This window comes from Danio rerio, chromosome 21, assembly GCF_049306965.1.
Source record: "Danio rerio strain Tuebingen ecotype United States chromosome 21, GRCz12tu, whole genome shotgun sequence".
Classification (NCBI taxonomy): domain Eukaryota; kingdom Metazoa; phylum Chordata; class Actinopteri; order Cypriniformes; family Danionidae; genus Danio; species Danio rerio.
The window spans coordinates 44138497-44164736 of record NC_133196.1 but is presented as its reverse complement, the minus strand read 5'-3'; the positions used below and the strand labels follow the sequence as shown (position 1 = coordinate 44164736).

The following is a 26240-nucleotide window of genomic DNA, read 5'->3' as shown; positions in this document are numbered from 1 at the left end:
CCAATGATGGTGCTTCTGACAGCGAGAGCATCACCTGCTGATGACACCGTTTTCTATTGAAATAAACCAGTTAATGATGTTTGTGTAGTGAGGCTTTTGTGACCACGTTTAAGTGCTATTTAAGTGCTGTTTATAGAAGACGTTTAAGAGCCTTGGTCTTCACGTTAACATTAATTTATGCGCATTCATTACAAACTGGGAAATCCGCCACAGCAATAAACAACCTCTGTGATTTGCTCTGGAACTAATGTAACCGGAACCAAAGGTATTGGACTGAATAGTCTAGAACCATCTCAAGCAGAGGACTTGTAAATTCTGATAGGTTGTTGCCAAACCATGTCATAGCTCATTACCATAAAGTTGACCTGATTTCAATGTTCCTTGATGCACACACCTGCCGCTTTCGTCAAAGTTTGTCACCAGCTCACATTGAAAATGAATGACTGTAGGTGCCAATAGCCTAGGGGTTAGTGTGTCGACACATAGCACCGAGGTGCTAGCGGTGACCCGAGTTCAATTTCCGGCTCTAGGTCCTTTGCCAATCCTTCCCCTATCTCTGCTCCCTGCACTATCCTATCTGTATATTCCCACTGTCCAATCAATAAAGGTGAAAACCCTTAAAAAAATTTATAAAAAGGAAATGAATGACTTCTGGCTACTTTGACGATCTTGCCGGTGGAGGTGTGAATGCATGTTAAGAGTATTTCAATGACAAACATAATGTTTTCCATCAAACCCAAATTAATATAACTTGCTTTCATCACTGTTAATCTTGAGTACCTACCCATATAGCAAAATATCTCTGGTCCAGCTCTGGCCCACACAATCAGCTTTTGCTTGGCCCACATGCCGCAGTGAATACGCTAATTTCATGTGGCCGCCATTTTAAAGAACCAAAGCAAGGCTGCGGTGGGAAGAAACCTGGAAGTATAGGACCAGCACTGTAAACATTGCAGTAACATGCTGTGGACTACAGACCTCCAGCTGTTGCAGAGATTTTAAAATGCAGAAATGGTGTAAACATCACTTTAATATCATTCAGTAAGTTTAATCAGAGCACATCACACCTGTCCTCAGGTCTTTACACTGGCTGCCAGTTGCATTCAGAATAGATTTTAAAGTATTATTACGTGTCTATAAATCACTAAATGGCCTAGGACCTAAATACATCACAGATATGCTCACTGAATACAAACCCAACAGATCACTCAGATCTTTAGGATCATATAAACTAGAAGATCCAAGAGTTCAGTCAAAGCAGGGTGAATCTGCCTTCAGCCACTACGCCCCTCACTGCTGGAATCAGCTTCCAGAAATGATCAGATGTGCTCCAACATTAGGCACATTCAAATCAAGACTGAAAACACATCTGTTTAGCTGTGCCTTTACTGAATGAGCACTGTGCTGTGTCCGACAGATCGTATACTATTAGGTTTTTCTTTTTCATTCTTTTATAACCCGTTTAAACTCATTTTAATCTATTTTTAATCATTTTTATTGCTTGTTTTTATGTTCTTAAATTTATCTTTTTTATTCTTGTTTATTTAAAGCACTTTGAATTGCCACTGCATATGAAATGTGCTATATAAATAAACTTGCATTGCCTTGCCTAAATTTAAACAAGTAAAAGCAATTTAGCATCAAACAACATCACAATTTCTTAAGGCTGATTTATACTTCTGCATCAAACGCTGGCGTATGCTACGCCGCTGACCCATAGCCCTTCGCCGTGGCGTCGCTGACGTGCACTTTTTAAAAATTGTAACAACACGTCGCAACGACGCGTAGCGCAAGCTCTGTGATTGGTCAGCTTGGTAGCGCTGATGAGTCTGGGCGGGACCGAGAGCCGCGCGAATGGCACGAGCGATTGTTTACAAGTGTGGAGTCAAGTGAAGGAGCTCCTGATGGAAAGTTTTGTTTTGTGTTTACCTCATAGTTAAAGTTGTTGCACGTCCTCCGGTTCCTGCCTCAAAATGAGCGAGTTTGAGCCACTTGTACATCCAGGAAGTGTTCAGGAAAAGCAAAAAAGCAGAGAAGAAACTCAACACAGAGGAACATTTACACCTCACTGCCAACTAGCGTTTCGGAAGTGTTAATTCAGACCAACAGAGACAGCGCGCAGAAGTATAAATGCACAGCTACACGCGTTGTATGGGTCACGCTGGTCACTTGACGCAGAAGTATAAACCAGGCTTTAAAGAGTAATATGCACAAGTGTCTTCCTAGGCTTCAGTCCATAGCACCAGTTAAACACCATGGGGAGGCTTTCCTGCTTCATGTAACCCGGGGAGCGATAAATCTCTGCAGTCCTTTGTAGCACACCCTCGTGTTGTCTGTAATAGTGTTGTCCCGGTACTGGAGTTTTAAAAATGACTAAAGCCTGGTTTATACTTCTGCGTCAAGTGACCGGCGTAACCCACGGCCCATGCAACGCGCGTAGCTGTGCATTTATACTTCTGCGCGCTGACTCTGTTGGTCTGCATTAACATTTCCGAAACGCTAGTTGGCAGTGAGGTGTAAATGTTCCTCTGTGTCGAGTTTCTTCGCTGTTGTTTTGCTATTCCTGAACACTTCCGGGATGTTTCTCTATTTTCACCTGGGGATACTCATCCCGAGGTCCTCAGATTAGGCGGAGTCACTGATTGGATCCAAGACCAGCGACGTGATGATCCCAAAGATTCCATATCCGGGACCAGGCCATATCCTGAGCTGCTGCTGCGCTGATGGTCGTGGGGAGTGGAGAACATGTGTCTGATTCCAGCGACGCTCCAGGGACAGACGAGTCTTCATTGAGGCCATCTTCCAGCATAAACCACGGCGAATGAAGTTCTGCACAAGACTTTTGGCCAGCGGAGAAATTAAAATGGTCGTGCCCAACTGAGTCTGGTTCTCTCAAGGTTTTTTTTTCTTCACTCCCATCAGGTGAAGTTTTTTTTTCCCTCTCCGCTGTCGCCACTGCCTCGCATGGTTCAGGATTGGTAGAGCTACGCATCGATGAAATTGCTCTTCAGTGTTTGAACTCTCAGTAATGATTAAATCACACTGAACTGAGCTAAACTGAACTGAACTGAACTTAAACACTAAAACCTGAACCACACTGTTCCAGTTACTGAACCACTCTGTTCCAGTTACTATGACCATTTATGTGAAGCTGCTTTGACACAATCTACATTGTAAAAGCGCTATACAAATAAAGCTGAATTGAATTGAATTGAATTGAATGTACAAGTGGCTCAAACTCGCTCATTTTGAGGCAGGAACCGGCGGACGTGCAACAACTTTAACTATGAGGTAAACACAAAACAAAACTTTCCATCCGGAGCTCCCTCACGGGACTCCACACTTGTAAACAATCGCTTCATCAGGCTCGCACCATTCACGTGGCTCTCGGTCCCGCCTAGACTCGTCAGCGCTACCAAGCCGACCAATCACAAAGCTTGCGCTACGCGTCGTTGCGACGTGTAGTTACATTTTTTGAGAAGTGCACGTCGGCCACGCCGAAGGGCTATGCGTCACCGCCGTAGCATATGCCGGCGTTTGATGCAGAAGTATAAATCCGCCTTAATTCCTGCTAGCATTCAAGCGCAGCTGAGCGCGTGCATAAACAGTGCTGATTTACCATAGTATTCACCAGTGCTCATCAGTTTACCACTCTTTACCCAGTGTAAACACAGTGGCTTAACACTGTCACCTCACAGCAAAAAGGTTGCTGGTTCGAGTCCTGGCTGGGCCAGTTGGCATTTCTGTGTGAAATTTGCATGTTCTCCTTGTGTTCGCGTGGGCTTCCTCTGGGTGCTCCGGTTTCCACAGCCCAAAGACATGTGATGTAGGTGTATTGGGTAAACAAAATTGGCCGTAGTGTATGTGTGCGTGTATAAAAGTGAGAGTGTATGTGTGCGTGTATGAATGTGAGAGTGTATGGGTGTTTCCCATTACTGGGTTGTGGCTGGAAGGGCATCCGTTGTGTTAAACATAAGCTGGAATATTTGCCAGTTCATTCCACTGTGGTGACCCCTGATAAATCAAGGATTAGGCCGAAGAAAATGAATGAAAGTGTTCTTAGTTTTGTTCTTTTTAAAATATTCATTCATTCATTTTATTGTCGGCTTAGTCCCTTTATTAATTCGGGGTCGCCACTTATCCAGCAAGTTTTTACGCAGCGGATGCTCTTCCAGCCACAACCCATCTCTGGGAAACATCCACACACACACTACGGACAATTTAGCCTACCCAATTCACCTGTACTGCATGTCTTTGGACTTTGGGGGAAACTGGAGCACCCGGAGGAGACCCACCCGTAGGCAGGGAGAACATGCAAACTCCACACAGAAACGCCAACTGAGCCGAGATTCAAACCAGCGACCTTCTTGCTGTGAGGCGACAGCACTACCTACTGCGCCACTCTTTTCAAATATCTCATATAATATTCAATACTGAGGTTTGGAACATACATAACTCATGAAATATCCTTAAAAGACAGCACTTCTTCTCTTATTTTGACCTCCACTGTACTTAATACATCTTTATGTTTTGGAGAACATTGCAAATGCTCATTGAAATAATAAAGTGCACTTAAAAATAGACCTAAAAATGGTCCTCTGTTTTCTGAGAAACCTAATAGGAACACTAAGATTTCAGTTGGAATCTTTGCTTTCCCACAATCCTCCGGTCTGCTTACTTGACATTTTGATTAATGAAGCCCTTGCAGTGCGCTCCTTTTAATAGTTTTCCTAAGACACTGTTATTGTTGTGTTATTGTTTTCAACCCCCTGAATCGCAGCCAATATGGCGTGTTGACTCATGGGAAGAGCACTTGACATGGCAGGTGACATCACGCGGCATAAATCACGTGACGTCAGATACTTCAGCAATGTTTTTAAAGCTGTCGCAGGAATTTTAGTGTTGTCATTTCAGAAAATTATGCTCTTAGCAATGACCCCTATTTAACAAGTGTCTGACCTCCATTTATAACGACGCCTTCTGAGATGTCAAAGCAGATGCTTTACTAGAGTCACTTCAACCCAATGTGTGTCAGTAATACATCACCCATTTTAGTACAAATTGCTTCATCCAAATCAATTTTACATTTCGCTTTTGTTTGACTTACAATTTGGCCGGTTCTATGTTTTATGCCGTACACACACGTTGCTGTAAAGTCAAAAGTGGAACAGACTTTACCTCATAAAAATCACAATGCGTGTGTTTACTCAGTCTAAATCAATCAAACGATGGCCAGTCGAGTTCTCACACTGTTCCTGTCACCAGGTTAAACCCTGGACAGTATAGTGTTAGTCTGCTGGTGTTATTGCTGCTGTAACCAATAGCAAAATGATCACATCACTGGGAATAAGGCTGTAAACTATTCTCAGCAGTCCCCCTGTACAGTGCATAAACATAGAAGATTCATTCTTGGACTTGATCATGTGATCAGGAACATCTGAGATTGTTTATCTTTATTAAATCCAGACATTTTAAATTGAATGGAGTAAATTGAATTTGATTTTTGTGTTAACTATAAATGAATTATATTAAATTGAATCACACTGAACTGAGCTAAACTGAACTGAACTTAAACACTAAAACCTGAACCACACTGTTCCAGTTACTATGACCATTTATGTGAAGCTGCTTTGACACAATCTACATTGTAAAAGCGCTATACAAATAAAGCTGAATTGAATTGAATTGAATTAAACTGGTTTAGAAAAATTCAATATAGAAGCATTTTATTAATAGTGCCAGAAGTAAAATGGTTAAAACCCAAGTGTATTTTTATGTTATGCACATTGTATCAGGCAAATCATATAAAGTGAAGTTTAATTTATTAAACTAATTTCAAGAGGAGTACGTACCAATGACTGTAAAAAATATGGACGACGCAACAGCCCTTTTTCCCATTGAACGCCTTGAGGGCAAAACGCCTGCTTGACGGGCACAAACTGTCGCAAAAGACTGCTGAAATTAGAGCCTTGACATGCGCAGAAGGACTGTCTGATGGAGCCAGAGGAGGAGCCGCGAAAATGAGCAGAGTCGAGCTTCCAATCAAACGCTTTATGTAAAATCAACTACGCCCCCCGAACTTCTCAGCATGCGTTTGCTGTCATATCAACACAAATGGATGTAATAACGTTAACAAATATGAGGGTTTTATATATTCAATCGCGCCAGCTCCAGGCCGCAGCGCATAACTTACTCGCGGCGTCGCGGGCTGATTCCGGCTCGCATGCGGCAGCGCCGGCTCGCTCGGCCGCCGCATCTGGCTCGATCGACTCGGGCTGGAATTGGGTAGTTGGAATTGGGTCCAGGCATCCGGAGTAGGTCCAGCAGAGGTAACATTAGTCAGTCTGAGCTCTAAGAGATAAGTCTCCTGCAGGCGAGAATCTAGCCGGAACTGTGTTTTGCTATCTGGGTGGCTAGGCGTGTATCAGCAAACTAATAAAGCCCGAAAAAAGCCCTGAACTTAGCGAATAAACAGTGTTCCACCAGGATCATGTATGTCAGAAACTATAGTTTACTGCTGAACTCATTTTGTCATGGTAAAATAACACAGAAATCGAATAATAACATTTCAGTCTACTTCAGTCTCCTGCCGAAGCTCAGACGCCGCGCTTTGAGAAACTGTCAATCACAGCTGTCAATCACGATGACACGCCCAGCATTAAATTACTGCTAAAAACAAACTGTTTACAAAAATGAAGATCTGCACCTATTTCAGCACAATAACCAGTGCCTTAATCGACCAGAACTATCTTTCGGGACATTTTATTGCAAGTGTAATAATTTTTTTTTATTTGGGCTCAAGTCTCCTTCATTAACACGGAGGAGGCGGGCTTTATGACTTGTACTGCAGCCAGCCCCCAGGGGGCGATCTAACGGCCGAAACCTTCACTCAAACGTAGGCTTGCGGCACACTTGGTACGTACTCATGATTAAACCAGCTGGCTCCTATTAGCTAATCACGATCCTCCAATCAAGGTTCCCTAGTTTCTATATATATCTCTTCCTTTTCCACTCACAACTATCTTCGTCTTGAAGAACCCCCCCCCCCCCCTCTTTATCTAAATAGGTGGATTGGCGGCCCAGCAACCAGCAGGAATATCAATAGCTCTGCCTTCCTACTTGAGCTTCTGGTATCTCTGCGTGGCGCTAGCACGTTTCCCCCGCCGGGGTTTCAGTTCTCTCCCAAAGCCTAAAAAAAAACAAAATTTGCTCTGCATCATAGACCTCTTAAACCTAAGTCTCTTTTACTAGTCGTCTTGCTCTCAGGAAGTTCACCTTGGCTAGCTGCGGGGGAGTTTTGAGATCACCCTGAGCTCAATCTACCCTCGCCCCACAAAGGGAGGGAGCCCTGGACACGAGGAATGCCTTCAGCTCAGGGCTCTCTCCCGGGACAGCATGCCAAATGAGCTTTCGTATGTCATGAGCTAAGTGTGAACTCTTGAAATGTGTAAAGATTATCAGTTCAATAATCATGCACAAAAACAGTTGAGAATTCATGGCAATGCAATTCTTATATATGACATGTAGAGCTGTAATCGGGCCATGAAAGTTAGCAGAATACAGCCCGACATGTACATTTTGATTGACAGCTTTTTAAAAACCTGAACCCGTTTATAGCCTGACATTATTTAAATATGAATATAAACACAGATCTTTTTTTTCAGAATGAGTCATTTATACGTGTTTTAATGTTAATTTATTCATAACATTAATAATTTATTCAAACATAATTTATTCATAATAAACGTAGGTGTCACCGGCTGTTTCTCAAGTCCGAGAACGCAGAGAATGGACTTGCGTTCTTGTGGAGACCGGTCTTGCCAGGTGTCCTCGGAAGAACGAACTCAGGAGACCGCGAGGGCAGAGAACGCGTCCTTTGAGAATGTGTACAACTGTACCTGTACAACTGGTAATTTGCGCTCCGAAAATGGGTTTCAATAACGTTTTTAATGGATAACAGAGTGTTTTTGCGACAAACAACTTAGAAATGTGTCTGTTAAAGTCGTTATAATCTGTCACATGTGGTTCAAGCGCATCAGAAATGCGAGAAAAACGTTCTCCTAGTTCACGTGTCTGCCGTCAGAAATGTGTGTGCGTTCCCGGCCTGTCAGCTGTTAGCTCAGCCGCTCATTAACACACACACACACAGAGAGAGAGAGAGAGAGCAACCCAGAGTACTGGCATGAAACTTAACAGGTATGAAAGTCGTGCAATTTACAAAAATGACCAATAAAAGTCTGTTATTGATCCTCTGCTGGCTGATTTGCTGTTCGTTCTAATCGCGAGCCGTTTGTGTTTTATTGTGTGTGTTGTTTTTACCACGGTTTGTGTTTTTCTGTCATTTCGAAATGACACTAGCCTATATTTTCACTCTGTCACAGTTATTAAATCAGTGTGTCAGTGGCACAGTACAGGCTACGTGTGTGTGTCAAACATTTTGGTGAACTACATTTGTTTGGGCTGGTTATATATTTGAAATAAAAAGAAAATGTTGACTTTAGCGATGACGAGGCTTCATTTAAACTGCTGAAGATGCCGTCTGACAACGAGGGGAAAACGCCTCACAGCAGCTGTTTTCCATCCTATTAGATCGCATTTCTTTAAATGATCAGTCCAGGAGATGGTGCTGATGGACAACAGGATTAGTTCAAAGAGGATAAAAGCAGGTAAAAAAGATTAAAACGATCGTTTCAAAGCTTACTAAATGTGACTGTTTACACACATCAGCTGCCGACCGGAAGTTCTTCGCATTCTCCTTGCGTATACATGGGTAATTTTGCGTTCCAAGAAAAAGGTCTATAAAAAGCAGGGAATTGTGTAATTCCACACAATTCATTCATGTTGTCCCAACACAAATCGATTAAATTACTATAACGCATTTTAGTGGATTGAACATAAAACAAATACGTTCCCCCCAAAACTTCAAGAATTGTGTTGACTCAGCTCATTTTAAACAAGTAATTTTAACAAGCAGCAAGACTATATATATTCTTGTGTAGCTATTAAACCTTTAAAATACCCTTTATCCTAAAAACTAGTATAGTATCCAAATAACTAGTAAAATATCATCTATTGTCACCAAAGAAAACACAAAAGAAATAAGATATTAGAAATGAGTAATTAAAGCTTTTGTGTTTAAAAATGTTACACGTTTCTCCCCATTTAAGAGCACTGAAACATTTTAATAATAATTACAATTTCACAGAATTAACAAATGGTTCGTCAGCACCAGTGGTGTAGTGGTTAGTGTGTCGACACATGCACTCCGGTGCTCGCGGCGATCCTGGGTTCGATTCTGCCTTGCGGGCCTATGCCGATCCTTCCCCTCTCTCTGCTCCCCATGCTTTCCTGTCAATTCTCTCTACTGTACTATCAAAAATAAAGGTGAAAAACCCGGAAAAAAAATTATATTAAAAAAAAAATTAACAAATGGTTCTTTATTCGCAAATGCTTTATGCTATATTCAGTGACATCTAATTTGTATCTTTGAATGGAATTACAGATAGTGCCTTTATGATAAATATAAGCGGAACAACTCACTCGGGTTACTTTGATGTGTAATGGCCAGTACTTTATGCATATTTTCTCTTCATAATTTCTTACTTAGCATCATTTTCCTATCTTTTCATTACACCGACAGCCCTCTGCACCTGCTCGAACTCTCGTTTGTTTAAATATTCAGGCCCACCACATCTTTGTATAGAGCACAATGCAATAAACTGGGAGAAATGAGCTGAGAAATCTCAGCAGCAGTGCCAGCTTAATATCTGAAGGGCTCTTGTAGCCCTGTTCTGATACCCCTCCTCACTTCAAAAGCTGAAACAGTTACCCGCAGCCTGCAGCACCGTGCCGGTCCTTATATAGACAGCAGACATTAGGTAAACGCAAGGTAGACATGAGGTAAACTGAAAACAGGCACTTTTCAGTCAACAGCTGTATTCATAACTGCGATATGCCTCTCTGCACTGGCACTGGGGTGCACCGCTGCAAGATTGTGTGTATAAGTGTTTTATGTGGACAATGGGGTGGTCGGGTTTACAAAGTAGAGTCATAAGCAGCCGTTTGAACACAGGGAAATGCAGGCTGTGTGGTATTACAGATATTTGTATTGCTTTGACTTTCAGGTCAGAGACCCTCTGCAAAACAAAGCACAAGCCAAGACTGCATGTGTCCTTATTGGATGAAGTCTTATCGATGGACACGGCGTTCTCCAGCTTTTCTTTGAATTGCTTTATCAGCCCAGGAAAGACATGCATCTCTTCTGTTTCCAGGCATTTTCATTCCAAATGTTTCATCACATAACTATGTTCTCCATCAATGTGTCCATGTAAAACCAGTTCAGCCGTGTTTTGTGAAAGGCAGTAGAGCCTTTCTGGCCAATTACGGGACTGTAGTGCAGTACAAAAACTACGTTCCTCCATATACCCAGCACCTCTCATTCTCTCAGTCGAAAAAAAAAATGGCCTCTGGCTGAATCAGCCGTCGACCCCTGAATCAGTCCATTAACTGGGTCAGCAGATAGCAGGCTTATCACTTTTCACTCAGGCCAAACATAGCATTTAGCTTGTTTTAAAACGGTCTGCTTATTGGATATCTAGTTTACATGTGATTGTGTTAACATGGGAAACCTTTCGCTGAGGGGCTTGCCTCTTGCCTTTTAAATTTTTTTTTAATTTGGTGCTTCTTATGAATGCAAGAGTGTATGGGTGTTTCCCAATACTGGGTTGCAGCTGGAAGAGCATCCGATATGTGAAACATATGCTGGTGTAACCCTGCCGGTCCGCCACCGAGCTGGGATCGAACCGGCAACCTTCGGCATGGAAGTCGGGTGCTCTACCAAGGAGGCTAAAGACCATGGCCTCTAGCATCTGTCGCTAGAGCACCTTTAGAGGTCAGAGGAGTGAGGTTTACCTGTACAGCACTTACTAGCTGGCCTCCGTTACACTGGAATTGTTGGCGAGTCATTCCGCTATAGTGACCCCTTGGCATTAACATTAATAGTAATAGTTAGTTGATGCTGTGTTTGTATTTCAGACTTCCACATTTATGTTGATGGGAAAGATGAGATGTATCCAGTAAGGTCAGTGGCTCTCTAGACTGTGGAAACGTATAGCAGTTTTAGAAGGTTCACCAAAACAACAACAGCTCTGGACCTGCAATATAGCACACGGTCCAAATTAGCATCTGGTTTGTGCTGGTGGAAAAGGGGTTTCCGAATGCCTTAGAAATGAGGTCTTCACCCTACCCACGTAGCAAAATTTCTCTGGCCCAGCTCTGGCCCACACAATCAGGTTTTGCTTGGCCCACATGCCGCAGTGAATTACGGTACATGACTGGACCAAATCTGGCTTCCAGACAAGGGCCAAACATGGACCATATCTAGGCCAAGTCACAGCCAAGTTAATAACTCATAACTGGGCCTGAACTGGGCCAGATAGGTTGGTGTGTCATGATTGCAATGAAATTGATAAACCCATGGAGTGATGCGCTTTAGGCACACTATGGGCACGCTTTTTCTCAAAGTGACCTGATTGGTAGAATTTTTTTTTTACTCAAAAATGATTTTAGTGTATTTTAAATGTGGGTCAAAACTGGCCAAACTCAAATGGCCCACTTATCAAATTTTTAAATCTGGGCCAAATACTACGTTTTTCATCTGGCCCAAATCTTGTGTGCCGCCTTAAAGACGGTGCCACCTCTGCCAAACCCGGGCCATGTTTGGCCCACATGCTGTATGCCAGTGCCGGATGAATGCCTGCTGTGCCAGCTTTATGCCAAATCTGGGCCAGAATTCTTTGCTACTAGGGTACCCACATAGCAAAATTTCTCTGGCCCAGCTCTGGCCCACACAATCAGGTTTTGCTTGGCCCACATGCCGCAGTGAATTACGGTACATGACTGGACCAAATCTGGCTTCCAGACAAGGGCCAAACATGGACCATATCTAGGCCAAGTCTCAGCCAAGTTAATAACTCATAACTGGGCCTGAACTGGGCCAGATAGGTTGGTGTGTCATGATTGCAATGAAATTGATAAACCCATGGAGTGATGCGCTTTAGGCACACTATGGGCACGCTTTTTCTCAAAGTGACCTGATTGGTAGAATTTTTTTTCTTTACTCAAAAATGATTTTCGTGTATTTTAAATGTGGGTCAAAACTGGCCAAACTCAAATGGCCCACTTATCAAATTTTTAAATCTGGGCCAAATACTACGTTTTTCATCTGGCCCAAATCTTGTGTGCCGCCTTAAAGACGGTGCCACCTCTGCCAAACCCGGGCCATGTTTGGCCCACATGCTGTATGCCAGTGCCGGATGAATGCCTGCTGTGCCAGCTTTATGCCAAATCTGGGCCAGAATTCTTTGCTACTAGGGTATGAACCCCATGACAATCCTCTCCAACAAATGTCCTAGAAACACCCTGGCAGTCACAGAGATGCTCTAGCATTCATATATTAGCCTCTTTCTACATTCCATAGAAACTGCACAGCAAGTAATAGCCAATCAAGCTTTCAGAACAACCTAGCAACACCATAGCAACACTCTAGGAAACACATAGCCCTTGTTTTGTTTTCGGGAATCCACTAGAGGCTACCATGTATACCTTTTCATATGTCAAATTTCTGGATGTTTCCCAGTGATGGGTTGTAACTGGAAGGGCATCCACTGTGAAAAACATATACTGGATAAATTGATGGTTCATTCCGCTGTGGCGACCCCAGATTTATAAAGGGACTAATCCCAAAAGAAAATGAATGAATGAAAATGCATAGAGACAACCAATTGTATAACTTAATTTAAACTGACAGGTGCCTTTAAATGTTTAGTGGTCATTTCTCTGCAAGGTTATGGAAGTGGATGCTGTTTACTTCTTTGGCTTGAAATGTAAGACAATCCATTCATTTTTACTGCTAATTACTGAGATATGTTGTCTTGCCAATACTTCCCCTCTGAACACAGACAGACACACACACACAAAGGTATTCACGTGTGCTTGGTTTTTTTTTACATTGAATTTAAAAAAGCGTCTATCAGTAGAGGAATGACCTAATCTTATTCCTTGCCAATAGCCTGAAACACAACTAGTGCTCGAACACAGACTTTTTGGCAAAACTCCTCCAGACCAAACAAGGAGTGCTAGACAATCTGGGTTTAAAACTCAGCAAGGGGTGAGGAGGGGGATATGGTACCTTTCCAGAAAACCCCCTTGGTTTCTTTTCAAAATTTGACACAAACTGCCAGAATGTATGCGCAGGCAAGAATCAAACAGGCCTTTGCGAGCAATTATTACAACAACTCATGAGTGTAAGTAAACAGTCAAATGGAGTGATACATTTTTAAATGAAAGAATATCATAAAAAATGAGACCACTTACAACAAGCATGACTGTCAAGATAAGGGAACGTTTAGGCTAGTGAATGACGTTCACAACCGTTTTAGCATAATGTATGACTCAAACTTCAATTGTGATATCTTCTGGATGTCATTCAGCCTAAAAGACCGTTTGAAGTACTTTACAATTTATTACCTATTAAGGAGACAGGCAACTTAAAGATGAAGAGGCTATTTATGTATTGGTCCCAGTTGTCAGCCTCCATTCTCAAAGGTCGCGTTGAACTGTAGGGATGCACCATTATTTCAAAAGTCTTCATGATTTAGCCGTCAACACCCCAGTTGGATCTAAAGGCTTTGGGGCTAGAGGGGTTATTAAATTCTGTGTTGTCAACCTTCAATAATGTGTTCCAACACACACCCATTTAGTGTTTTTCCATCACATACATGATTTCATGCATTCCTGGGGGACTCATATGTTAATAACAATAGAGTGAAATCTGGAGTATGGCCAAGTGACTGTAATCCTCAGGAGGTGAGCTTTCTTCCTTCCTGAACGATTGAATGATGGGTCTGATTCTTAAATATTACTTACACCCCCGTAGCTGGAAACAATAGATCGCATAATATCCTTATCTGGAGTGATTTCTTGCCATTTTTGATTGGATAAAAAAAGTAATGCTCTCCATGAGAATATCTGGCAGACGTGCTGGTCGGTGAGGTAGATGTTAAGAGAGAAAGAGAGAGGCTTTCTCGCTCTACGATCCTCAAATATCTGTCTTTTTTTTGGGGGCCAACACTTTGACTCATGTTGGCAGAAGTGACTCAAATAAATGCACTAGCACCAGTCATTTAGGGGGGGTAGGGGTGGGGTTTAAAAAAACCTGAAAAAAAGCATATTGTACAAGACCCAAGTGTGTTAGTTTCCCTAATTACGTAGTGTTCCTTCATGCTTACATTCTTTTCTCTCTCTCTCTCTCTCTCTCTCTTTCATACTGACCCCCCACCCCTTATCCTTCTTGTTCAAGACATGGGTGTGCAGTGATTTGCTTTTGGGGGATAAAACCCACAGTTTGGGAGTGGAGAGGGTTATTACAGAGCAGGATGGCCCGGAGGAAGGTACCTCTGCTCTTGCATGGATTTCTCCTGCTGGTTCTGTGTAGATCCTCCCTTCAAGGAGGTAAGGTGTCTTCAAACTCATTCGACTGTTTCTTATTGCATTACAGGTGTACTGCAGTTATAGCATCAATTGCACACTGCTCGCTGTGGTTCTGATGGAATGGTGTGAATTGTTGCAGAATGGCTTATTGTTGCAAGATGGCTCATTGTGTAAATTTAATTGGAGGTCTTGTTCTATACTGATCAGTGTATCTTAAACTTTTTAGTGGTTGGACAACACTGTCAACATGTGGTTTACTTTACAAGCTGACCCTTAAAGTGAGTTTGAGTAAAAATAATAAACACATCTTGTTTTATAATAGTTTTTGTAATGTTTGAATTTTATGAATTCTGTAATAAACGTCATGACGATCTATTTAAGCAACAAAAATAGTTAGCTAAGCATTTACTGTAAATGTTTATAGATAAAACAAGGATTCCCACTTGCCTTTTACTCATGTAGAAGGAAAGATCTGAGAAGTTCTACTCTAGAGCATTACATCATACACTAACAACCTTCCAGCATTTCCCAGTGGGTTTGTAGAACAGAGAACTTCAGTTTTTATAGTTCAAAGCTCTTGGATAAGGTTGGGTGTAGGATGTTGTTCTTTGAATAAATCCCATCCATTCTGTTTACCTATGCCTCCAAATTGCATGCGGTAATGAATTCAGTGCTGTTCGAGGCTTCACATGAAAGATGTAGAGATTAGTTGGAAGCCCTTGGGTATGTGGCATCATCAGTGAGCAAAGGACAGGCATGGTCCTCATAAACTGGTAATGTGTTGCAGGAGTGAAACATTGTCCGACATAACAATAAAATAAAAAAGTATGTGTTTGCAGTGCCAACAGTTTTGTTTACAGCCTTTTAGCAGATTTGGTCATTTCTGCTTTGAATTCAGTGTAATAATGTTTCAGAATTCTCTTTATTTTCCCACTTCCTATCAACTTCTGCATTTCTTTTTAGTCAAATACACATGTAAATGATTCCTTATGGCCTGATCTGGCACGCTACACTGCATGGGACATATTAATAAAGGGATTTATTAATGTTCCCTTTCTCTCTTAGGAATCTACATACCAGCTGGTGCAGGGGGAGGCCCTGGAGCCGGATTAGGGGCTGGTGTTGGAACTGGAGCCGGACTAGGCATTGGAACAGGTCCTGGGGGTGGATATGGTGCTGGAATCGGTGGTGCAGGGCCAGGAGTTGGTCCTGGAGGAGTTGGAACAGGATTAGGTCTAGGTACTGGTCTTGGTGGTCTCGGAACAGGAACTGGCATTAGGCCTGGAACTGGTGAGTGTTTACATTTTATTCTTGAACATTTCATGATTAGTGTCAACAGCAGTGTTATGACGATCTTGTCCTTGGGGTTGGACTAGGTGCTGGAGGTCTTGGGGGAATTGGGCCTGGTGGTGGAGGGCTTGGTACAGGAGGACTTGGTACTGGTGGATTAGGCACAGCAGGACTTGGAACAGGTTGTTAATTAAAACTTTACTTAACTAATGTAATTATGAAAACAGAGCATCAAATTATTTAAATCTGCAACAATCACTTTGATCTTTTTTACAGGGCCATTTGTCAAGCCTCCTAAAACAGGTGAGTTGTAACAAAAGCAAAACATTTTTGATTAATTTTGTTTATAATGATTGGCAGAAAAAAAATGTCTGTATATCAGTTGAAAATGTCATTGTGTCATGGCACAGGAGGATATGGAGGTCTACCAGGAATTGGAGCAGGTGGTACAGGTGTTGGTCTTGGAGGCCTTGGATTGAGGCCAGCGGGTCCTGGTGTTGGAGGTTTAGTACCTGGTGGTTTTGGTGTTGGTACAGGGGTTGGAGGTACTGGCACAGGAGTACCAGGTACAGAAACTCTACTGTATCAAGTTACACTTAAAGTTAGAAACACCATATTCCTATACAGACAATTTAATTTTTTTTCTTTAGCAATTGGTGTAGGCACTGGAGTGGGAGGACTTGGCATTGGTGGTGTTGGTCCAGGGGGTGCTGGAATAGGTAAGAAATTTCATTAAACTTAATGCTAAACTACATGTGGATATATTTAAAACCATAATCTAAATATATAAGATTTTTAAAAATTCGTGTTTCTTTGCTGCTTAAAGGTGTGGGTGGAAAGCCCCCCAAAACAGGTTAGCAACTTGTAAGATTTTCTGTTGGTCTTATTGGATAAAAAATAGAGTTGATCTTCACGAACAAATTTAAGGGACTTTTCTCACTATATAGGTGTTAGTACTGGAGGAATAGGACCTGGTGGTGTTGTTCCAGGTGGTATCAGACCAGGTGGCATTGTCCCAGGTGGTGTTGGGCCAGGAGGAATTGTTCCTGGTGGTGTTGGACCAGGAGGAATATTCCCTGGTGGCGTTGGACCAGGCGGAATCGTCCCTGGTGGTGTTGGACCAGGAGGCATTGTCCCCGGTGGTGTTGGACCAGGAGGCATTGTCCCCGGTGGTGTTGGACCTGGTGGCATTGTGCCAGGAGCAGGCAGAAAACCTGGAAAACCGGGTATGAGGATCACTAAAAAAAGAAAGATTTTTATTTGTTCTTTTCATTGTGAACAACAAAATATTGCTTCTCAATTACTATGATGACTAAAGTCAAAATATATTCAATACTAAATAAGTAACTTTTACATTTGCATGACATGCATTTGCCTCTAATGGTTCAAATTTAGGTTATGTTGGGCCTGGGGGTGGTGCTGGGCCATTTGGAACAGGAACTCTAGGAGCAGGAGATCCCAGGTTTGGTGCTATTCCACTTACACCAGGAGGTACTGGAACAGGCTACCCATCAGGTGGTAGGGATGCATTTACTTTGCTCCAATATTAAAGATATAAAACAATTAACATTTTACTAGTGTTGTGAAACTTTAAAACTAATTGTTTCCATTTTTTCAATCTTTTTTTAAGTTTAATTTTTTAACCTCACCATTGACAAAAAATTTACATTGGATTGAAAACATGATTTGTCTTAACAACAGTTAAATAAAGAAGAAATGGAATTTGTTTTTAGGTGGCTATGGTGGATATGGTGGGCCAGGAGGTATTTATCCTGGAGCAGCAGGCCAGAAACCACCAAAACCAGGTAAAATTAGATCTGTAGGTGTGAGTTTTGGCTTACATAAATGTTTTATGTTCTGTTACTTCTGGTATGACTAAATCTTTTGGTATTTAAACTGTACCCACAAATTTGATTCTTGTAAAATAGGAATTGGACCTGGTGGTACAGGAACTGGTCTAGGTGGTGCTGGATTTGGACTTGGGGGTGCTGGAGTTCGCCCTGGAGGTGTAGGGATTGGACCAGGTGGCACAGGAATTGGATCAGGGGGAACAGGACTAGGTCCAGGTGGAACTGGAGTTGGGACTGGAGGTGTGGGAATTGGACCTGGTGGCACTGGAACTGGAGGAGTAGGAATTGCACCTGGTGGATGTAGGTTTTTCAAAGTCATTATTGCTAAGCGACTGTTTTATTTGTTAATTATCATGATAAATAGCTTGTAACATTTTAATCTATTATGGCTCCTAGCGTCTTTTCTCCCACAAACCGGACTACCAGGAATTGGGCCAGGCACTGGAGGTAAAGTTGGAAAGCCTGGGAAGGCACCAGTACCAGGTAATATCATTCTTCTAATGTAGCACATTTTTGATGGAGTAGTTTTGACAAACTTTTGATGTGAAATCCCTTTTCTGTTTATTCAAACAAACAAGGTGTTGGGATTCCTGGCCTATACCAAGGGGGTATTGTTCCTGGACAGGGTGAGTGACAGTAATATTTGACAGTTTTAAAAGCATCTTTACAAACGCAACAAGTCTACAATTCAGTTTTTATATGTAGGCTTTGGTGGAAGAGGAGTTCTGCCAGGTGTAGCCACAGGAACGCAAACTGGTGAGCTTTACAAATTTTATTATTTTGTTAATTATACCTTTATCTAGCAATTAAAAAACTTTAGAGCCTACGTCTCTTAATTTGCTGTTTATAGGGCAGCTTGGTCAAGGTGCACTTGGAGCCAATGGTAAATATAATTATTGAAAGAATAATTCTTGCAGTAAAAGATAAGAAATCTACTTTCAACAGAATTCAATTATCTTTTCTTATTTTGGAGGTCGTGGAGGTTTTGGTCAACAAATACCTGGCGTGTTTGGTGGATATCCTCTTATATCACCAAAGTCTGGAGGTAGAGGCATTTTAAATTCCTTCCCTTTATTCACTGTACTTTTTCATTTTCGAGATCTACCATCATACATTATACTTGTCAGTCAATTTATTTTTTTTCATCAAGGTGCAGCAAAGTCTCAGGCTAAAGCTGCCAAGTATGGTAAGTCAAACAGGAACAAAATGTAAAAGTTTATTTGGAGCACATTTCTTGAGAACACGCTTGATACTTTTAACTTTCTTTTAGGGGCTGCTGGTGTTCCTGGTTTAGGTGGTGGGCTTGGTGTAGGAGGAGTACCTGGTGCCGGTGGTATAACAGGTACAAGTGGTGTGCCAGGATTAGGTGGTGTACCTGGTGCAGGCACTGTGCCAGGAATAGGCAGTGTTCCAGGTGCAGCTGGTATACCAGGTGTTGGAGGCATTCCTGGAGCTGGGGGAGCAACTCCTGGGGGCTTATATCCAGGAGCTGGTGGCATCTATCCTGGGGGTAAATTTATGATTTCCTTCAAAAATAAAATATATTTAGAGATTATCAAATCATGTAAGTGTGTAAGTGTTATAATGTCAATTAATTATCTCCCATTAGGAGCTGGGGCTAAGGCTCGGAAGTATGGTAAGAAAACCACCATATTCATGTTATCTACAAATCTACATGTTATCTGCCAGATCTGCCAGCTGGCTTCTGTCCATAATGGCCTCCCTACTGAAAAAAACAGCTTAAACCAGCCTAGGCTGGTTGGCTGGTTTTAGCTGGTCGACCAGGCTGGTTTTAGAGTGGTTTTGGCCATTTCCAGGCTGGTTTCCAGCCATTTACAGCCTGGTCTTAGCTGGTCAGGCTGGGAGATGACCAGCTAAAACCAGCTTGACCAGCCTAGCCAGGCTGGGAGCCCAGCCAAAACCAGCTATGTCCAGCTTAAACCAGGCTGGTCAAACTGGTTTTAGCTGGATTTAGCTGGTCATTTTCCAGCCTGACCAGCTAAAACCAGGCTGGAAATGGCTGGAAACCAGCCTGGAAATGGCCAAAACCCCTCTAAAACCAGCCTGGTCGACCAGCTAAAACCAGCCAACCAGCCTAGGCTGGTTTAAGCTGGATTTTTCAGCAGGGCTCCAAACCATTCCATGGAATTTAATTTTAACTTTCATGGAAATTATATTAAAAAAAAAAAAAAAAAACACTTGCAAAGAAGAGAAATCTAAGAATTAAACCTTAACCCTTGACTTTTTGAACAGCAATTTTTACAAAGTAACCATGAAAAATGAAGAGTTTATTTTGCTGGTTTGGAAGTTTATGTTGCAAATACTCTCTGTAAGCATAAAAACAGAGGACCAGCTAGGATCAGCTCAATTTTGATATGTAATATGTCATTTTATTCTCTTTTTGTTTTATTTCAGCCTCAGGGGTAGGAACTGGTGGACTTCCTGGTTCTGGTGTGGGACTAGGAGGTCTTGGAACTGGAGGACTTCCTGGTTCTGGTGTGGGAGTAGGAGGTCTTGGAACTGGAGGACTTCCTGGTTCTGGTGTGGGAGTAGGAGGTCTTGGAACTGGGGGACTTCCTGGTTCTGGTGTGGGAGTAGGAGGTCTTGGAACTGGAGGACTTCCTGGTTCTGGTTTGGGAGGGGGTGGTCTTGGAGCTGGTGGACTTCCTGGTTCTGGTGTGGGAGGGGGTGGTCTTGGAGCTGGAGGACTTCCTGGATCTGGAATTAGTCCCGAAGGTAACTTGAAATAAGTCATAATTGTTTGTAAGTTTGTTCTACTATTATCATTCAGAATAAAGTGATGACAACTATTCTGCCATATTTTAGGATATGCTGCCGCTAAAGCAAGAAAATATGGTAAGACTTTACTGTATGCGTCTTAAACATTGACTTCATTAAAGACAAATATTTTTACATTTTTCAATTCATTTGTCATTAAGATATGTTTGAACAAAATTTTAGACTTTATTTCCTTGTTTAGCCTCTTAAAATCAAAGCTAAATGAGAAAATAGAATTAATGGAATAGAATTATTCGGCCAATGATTTCATGCTTTTATATTTTTATATGTAATTTGTAAGAATCTACGACAGACGAAGAAACCATAAGACAATAAAGGCATGAATATTCACTGTTAATTCCTTTGCAGCTCAGCTTGGGCGTGGTGGGACTTTAGGTACTGGAGGATTACCAGGTGGAGCAGCTGGTGTTGGACTTCCTGGTGGGGGTCTTGGGGCTGGTGGGCAACTTGGAACTGGTGGACTTGGAACTTATGGTCTACCTGGGGGTGGGCTCGGTGGATTACCTGGTGGAGGCGCCGGTGGCCTTCCTGTTGGTGGAATTGGTGGACTCCCTGGTTCTGGAACTGGTACAAAACTATGCAACCATGTATATATTAACTTTTATGACGTTTGAAACGTTTTGGTAGTCATATTTGACATTATATACTCTGATTATTTCCAGGGTATGCAGACGCAAAGGCTCGAAAATATGGTAAACCAACTTTGAATTGAATTAAACATACTTTATGGTAAAAAAATATGATGGTTTCATTGTTGCTCCAAACTGTTTTGTAATGTTTAAAAAAAAAATTTGCTTTATTGTTTGGCTTTAATAAAAAAAATCCAAGTTTAAAGGAAAAATGATTTTAAATCACGGTGTAATTATATCAATGCAATCTCCTCCCAAAACTCACGATTGTGTGATTTTACATTTTACATATGCTATTTGTGAGATTCAACCAGTCATAGAAACCATAAGAAAGCTAAGAGATGAATATTCGCTGATTATTCTATTGCAGCTCAGCTTGGACGTGGTGGGACTTTAGGAACTGGAGGATTACCAGGTGGAACAGCTGGTGTTGGACTTCCTGGTGGAGGTCTTGGGGCTGGTGGGCAACTTGGAGGTGGACTTGGAACTGGGGGTCTACCTGGAGGTGGACTTGGGACTGGTGGGCAACTTGGAGGTGGACTTGGAACTGGGGGTCTACCTAGAGGTGGACTTGGGACTGGTGGGCAACTTGGAGGTGGAATTGGAACTGGTGGACTAGGAACTGGAGGGCTGCCTACAGGTGGGCTTGGAGGATTACCTGGTGGAGGAGTTGGCGGGCTTCCTGGTGGTGGAATTGGAGGACTCCCTGGTTCTGGAATTGGTACTCGATTATACAACCACATTGCATTAAATAAATTTATTTTAAGGTTCCATGGTAATATTTTATATTATACAAATTATGAAGTATAGTACTTAATATAATATACTTTGATGCTTTGCAGGATATGCAGACGCAAAGGCTCGAAAATATGGTAAACCAACTTTGAATTGAATACAACATACTTTATGGTAAAAGAATAATGATGGTTTTGTTGATGCTTAAAACAGTTTTGTAATGTTAAAAATATATATTTTTTGCTTTATTGTTTGGCTTTAAAAAAATCTAAGTTAAAAGGGAAAATGATTTGAAATCACTGTGTAATTATATCAATGCAGTCTCCTCCCAAAACTCAAGATTGTATGATTTTACATCATATGCAATTTGTAAGATTCAACCAGTCATAGAAATCATAAGAAAGCTAAGAGATGAATATTCGCTGATAATTCTATTGCAGCTCAGCTTGGACGTGGTGGGACTTTAGGAAGCGGAGGATTACCAGGTGGAACAGCTGGTGTTGGACTTGGTGGACTACCTGGTGGAGGTCTTGGGACTGGTGGGCAACTTGGAGGTGGACTAGGAACTGGAGGGTTACCTGGAGGTGGGCTTGGTGGATTACCTGGTGGTGGAGCTGGTGGACTTCCTGGTGGGGGAGCTGGAGGACTCCCTGGTTCTGGAATTGGTACCAGATTATAGTGATTATAAGTTTATAAGATTATAAGTTTTGTGATCATATTGAATATAACATACTTTGTTGCTTTGCAGGATATGCAGAGGCAAAGGCTCGAAAATATGGTAAAACAAATTTGAATCAATTTTTAAACATGCTGTATGGTAAAGGAATTCTGATTATTTCATTATTGCTTAACATTAACTTCTAACAATGTTAAACCTAATTCTCTGATCTATTGTTTGACTTAATAAAAAGTTAAAAGAGAAAATTAAATGAAATCACTCTGTCATTATACCAATGCAATCTCCTTCCAAACATCAAGATTTTACATCTTTTTTTTATTTGTGAGACACAAGCACAGTCAGAGAAAGCTAAGTTAAGACATGAACATCCACTGATAATGCTATTGTAGCTCAGCTTGGACGTGGAGGGACCTTAGGTACCGGAGGATTACCAGGTGGAGCAGCTGGTGTTGGACTTGGTGGACTACCTGGTGGAGGTCTTGGGACTGGTGGACAACTTGGCGGTGGACTTGGAACTGGTGGACTAGGAACTGGACTTGGTGGATTACCTGGTGGAGGAGCTGGTGGACTTCCTAGTGGAGGAGTTGGAGGACTCCCAGGTTGTGGAACTGGTTGCGAATTATACAACCATATTGCATTAAGTAAATAGCAAAAACAATTGTGAAAATTGTAACATTTTCATGTCAAATACTGTGGTGTTTTGCAGGATATGCAGAGGCAAAAGCTCGAAAATATGGTAAAACATCCTTTAATACAATGATTATAATTTACCAGTACAACGTTATGGTTTAATGTATTATGATGGTTTTATTTGTGGATGACAACTTGAAAACCAAATTCTACTTTTCTAGGTCTACTTGGTAGAGGTACAGGTTTAGGTCCAGGCACTGGATTAGCTGCAGGTATTCCAGGTGGATTACCAAGCACCGGTATTGCACCAGGTGGGGCAGGAGGGTTACCAGGATCTGGAGTTGGACAAGGAGGCATCCCTGGTGTAGGTTATGGTTCAGGAGGGGCACCCAGTGGTGGCTTTGGACCAGGGAGTGTTCCTGGAGGTGGATATGGACCTGGAGGTAAATACGTATTTTTAATGATTTAAATTGTAAGTCTTAAATGTCCAGGGGCCTCATGTACGAAGACTTGCGTGGAAATCTTACTAAAGCCTTGCGTACGCACAAAGCTGTAAATGTGCGTACGCAGAAAAAAATTCAGATGTATGAAACATTGCGTACACCGAATCTCACGCATATTCTTTTGTACATCTGAATGAACGTGAAACTGAGCGCTACATGCACGAGCACAAAACCCCTCCCTGCCTCCTCCCCCTTATGAATATGCTAATGACTATACTTTGGCAAAACCCAACGAAAAAGCAATGGCAAAAGCAAGCAAGAAGAGAAACTTTAAACAGAATGTGAATTGGAGGTGCTGCTTTTGGAGGTAGACCGGAGAAAAGCGGTGTTATTTGCAAGTTTGTTCTCCGGAATTAACAACAAAAGAAAAAAAGGGAGTGGGAGAGTTTAGCTGATGCGGTTAGCACAGTTGGGTCTGAACATCGCACTGAGTCAATTAGAAAAGAAATAGTGTCATTTATAGGTATAAAATGTTGCAGTACCCTCAACAGTTTCATTGGAGTAGCTTGTAAGGCGTGGTCAACATGTTTTGACACGTTCGAACATGAACTCGGTTCGAATCCAGCGTCTGATGAACTCTTTCTTCTTTTTTCCCCCGCTACATATCAGATTTTGCCAACTATTTATCACGAGAAAGACAAATAGGAATCTTTAATAAGTTTGTGCATCATATTTTATTTGCACATTTATTAAATAGAAATGTTTCTGATTCACGTATGCAAATTCATCTTCAGATAGTGTCTTTATAGCAATGTGCGTGCAGTAGATAGCTCAGAATCAGATAACATTGGGAAAAAAGGCGACCGCTACAAATTGTGCTTTAATGTTTGGCTGGTCAACTGTATGGTATGGAAATCTTATATACCTGCTAGATGAACCCGTCTCATACAGCTGCCATTGCAAGGCTCAGACACTTTGTAGAGAGGAATTTAACACAACTGCCTCTAGGAGTCGCCAATGGAAATAAAACAGACACACACAAAAAATGTGCGTACGCCTGCCATAAAGCTGGCGTGGAGCTGCGCACATTTCCACGTTCAGTTCATTGTTAGTGGATCCAAACGTGAGCGATTCTGAGCGTGAAACCTGGCGTACGCAAAGTTTTTGTGCGTACGCAGCGTTGATACATGATGCCCCAGGTGGCTAAGTGCATAGCACTGTTGCCTCACAGCAAGAAGGTTGCTGGATAATCACTGGTTGAGTCACCGTGCTCCAGGCTGCATTTCTGAGTGGAGTTTGCACCTTCTTGGAGTTTGCATGGTTTGCACCTCCAAGTGCTCCAGTTTCCTCCACTAGGTTTGAGTAAACTAAAATTGGCTGTAGTGTATGAGTGTGTGTGAATGAGAGTGTATGGGTGTTTCCCAGTGCTGGGTTGTGGCTGGAAGGGCATACTCTTCATTAAACACATGCCAGAGTCTCTAAAAAATTAGGGACTAAGCCGAAGGATAGTGAGTGAATGAATCTTAAATGTCTTGAAACTCTTAGAAAGTGGAAATTACCGTGTTTCGAACATAAATGATCAAATTTAATGGTAGTTTTCTGCCTGATCATTAGCTTTTAAGTTTTTTTTTTTCACAATTGCTATAATATTAAACAAAATGTTGTGCATCAGTAGAAGTGCCCTATATCTTGACTTTTAACACAAAGTGTAAAATTCTTTAGTACAAGTTACTACATAGATAACTACAGTATGTACTGATGCCTATCCTCCCCTCACTAATGCTATCCACAGTAAAGGGGCAATAATGGATGTGGCATAACATTTAATGTTTGGTAACACTTTATAAAAACTACACACTATAAATCATTTATTAAGCATTAGTAAATAGTGAATTGATTATTTGTTAAGCATTAACTCTACATTGATAAGCGTTAGTAAGCAGTTTATAACTGCAGCTACAAATGCTCTATTCTTGACTTATAAGCACCTATATAATGTGTTAAATAATTGTATTTTCATACTTAGTTAATGATTTATTTTTCATTACTAAATTAAGTATTGCATTATTTACAAACCATTTGTAGTTTAGGGTTTTAGGATGATTCAGAATGAGTTAGTAAATTATTAATAAACTATTGAAATCAATGTTTATATATCTTATTATTCAGGCATATATTAATAGTTAACTAATATGTTAATAAATGCTTTATTAACTCAACTTCATGCAGTTTTGTGACCTAATCTAAAGTGAGGACTATTCATGCTTTATAAATCCCTTATAAATGACTATTAAAGGCTCAGAATCAAATGAACAAAACATCTTTGCAATCTTTTCTAAAAAGTACAATTTTGATAAAGTTTAAACGTTGCTGAATAACAGGAGTGTCAAAATACAACATCCAACAAAACAACAACAACAATATAATAATTTAACAATATAATAAGATGCAATGTTTAAACTCTACAGTGATTGTATTTTAGATTAGGTTGCAAAGATTTATTTTTTATTTGAAATGAATGAATAGGACATTATGAAGGACAAATAAATGAATAGGAATGAATAGTGTCATTTTTTTTGTTTAGAATTTAACTGAGCCTTTATTTGTCATTTATAAAGGATTTATAAAGCATAAATAGTCCTCACATTAGATTAGGTCACAAAACTAGATGAAGTTGAGTTAATAAAGCATTTAT

General features: G+C 41.3%; 1 protein-coding gene across 8 annotated transcripts in view; it reads left to right on the top strand.

The window, feature by feature from the left end:
- The first annotated feature begins 14353 nt into the window (after positions 1–14353).
- Positions 14354–26240, top strand: part of elnb (elastin b) — a 44022-nt gene continuing 32135 nt past the window's right edge. For 5 of the 8 annotated variants that reach the window (XM_068215898.1, XM_021468860.2, XM_017352791.3 and 2 more), the window contains exons 1-30: positions 14354–14511; positions 15556–15780; positions 15867–15962; positions 16057–16083; positions 16191–16346; positions 16431–16499; positions 16607–16633; positions 16728–17006; positions 17176–17298; positions 17514–17585; positions 17709–17930; positions 18027–18113; positions 18209–18256; positions 18336–18386; positions 18481–18513; positions 18604–18675; positions 18781–18816; positions 18901–19140; positions 19240–19266; positions 20046–20366; positions 20457–20486; positions 20778–20996; positions 21092–21121; positions 21429–21779; positions 21901–21930; positions 22234–22458; positions 22542–22571; positions 22862–23071; positions 23179–23208; positions 23324–23545. In XM_068215898.1, the coding sequence (XP_068071999.1) occupies positions 14436–14511; positions 15556–15780; positions 15867–15962; positions 16057–16083; positions 16191–16346; positions 16431–16499; positions 16607–16633; positions 16728–17006; positions 17176–17298; positions 17514–17585; positions 17709–17930; positions 18027–18113; positions 18209–18256; positions 18336–18386; positions 18481–18513; positions 18604–18675; positions 18781–18816; positions 18901–19140; positions 19240–19266; positions 20046–20366; positions 20457–20486; positions 20778–20996; positions 21092–21121; positions 21429–21779; positions 21901–21930; positions 22234–22458; positions 22542–22571; positions 22862–23071; positions 23179–23208; positions 23324–23545 (3664 nt within the window). In that variant the 5' untranslated portion in view covers positions 14354–14435. The remainder of the gene's footprint in view (positions 14512–15555; positions 15781–15866; positions 15963–16056; positions 16084–16190; positions 16347–16430; positions 16500–16606; positions 16634–16727; positions 17007–17175; positions 17299–17513; positions 17586–17708; positions 17931–18026; positions 18114–18208; positions 18257–18335; positions 18387–18480; positions 18514–18603; positions 18676–18780; positions 18817–18900; positions 19141–19239; positions 19267–20045; positions 20367–20456; positions 20487–20777; positions 20997–21091; positions 21122–21428; positions 21780–21900; positions 21931–22233; positions 22459–22541; positions 22572–22861; positions 23072–23178; positions 23209–23323; positions 23546–26240) is intronic. The other 3 variants (XM_068215896.1, NM_001048064.2, XM_017352794.3) reach the window with 3 other exon arrangements.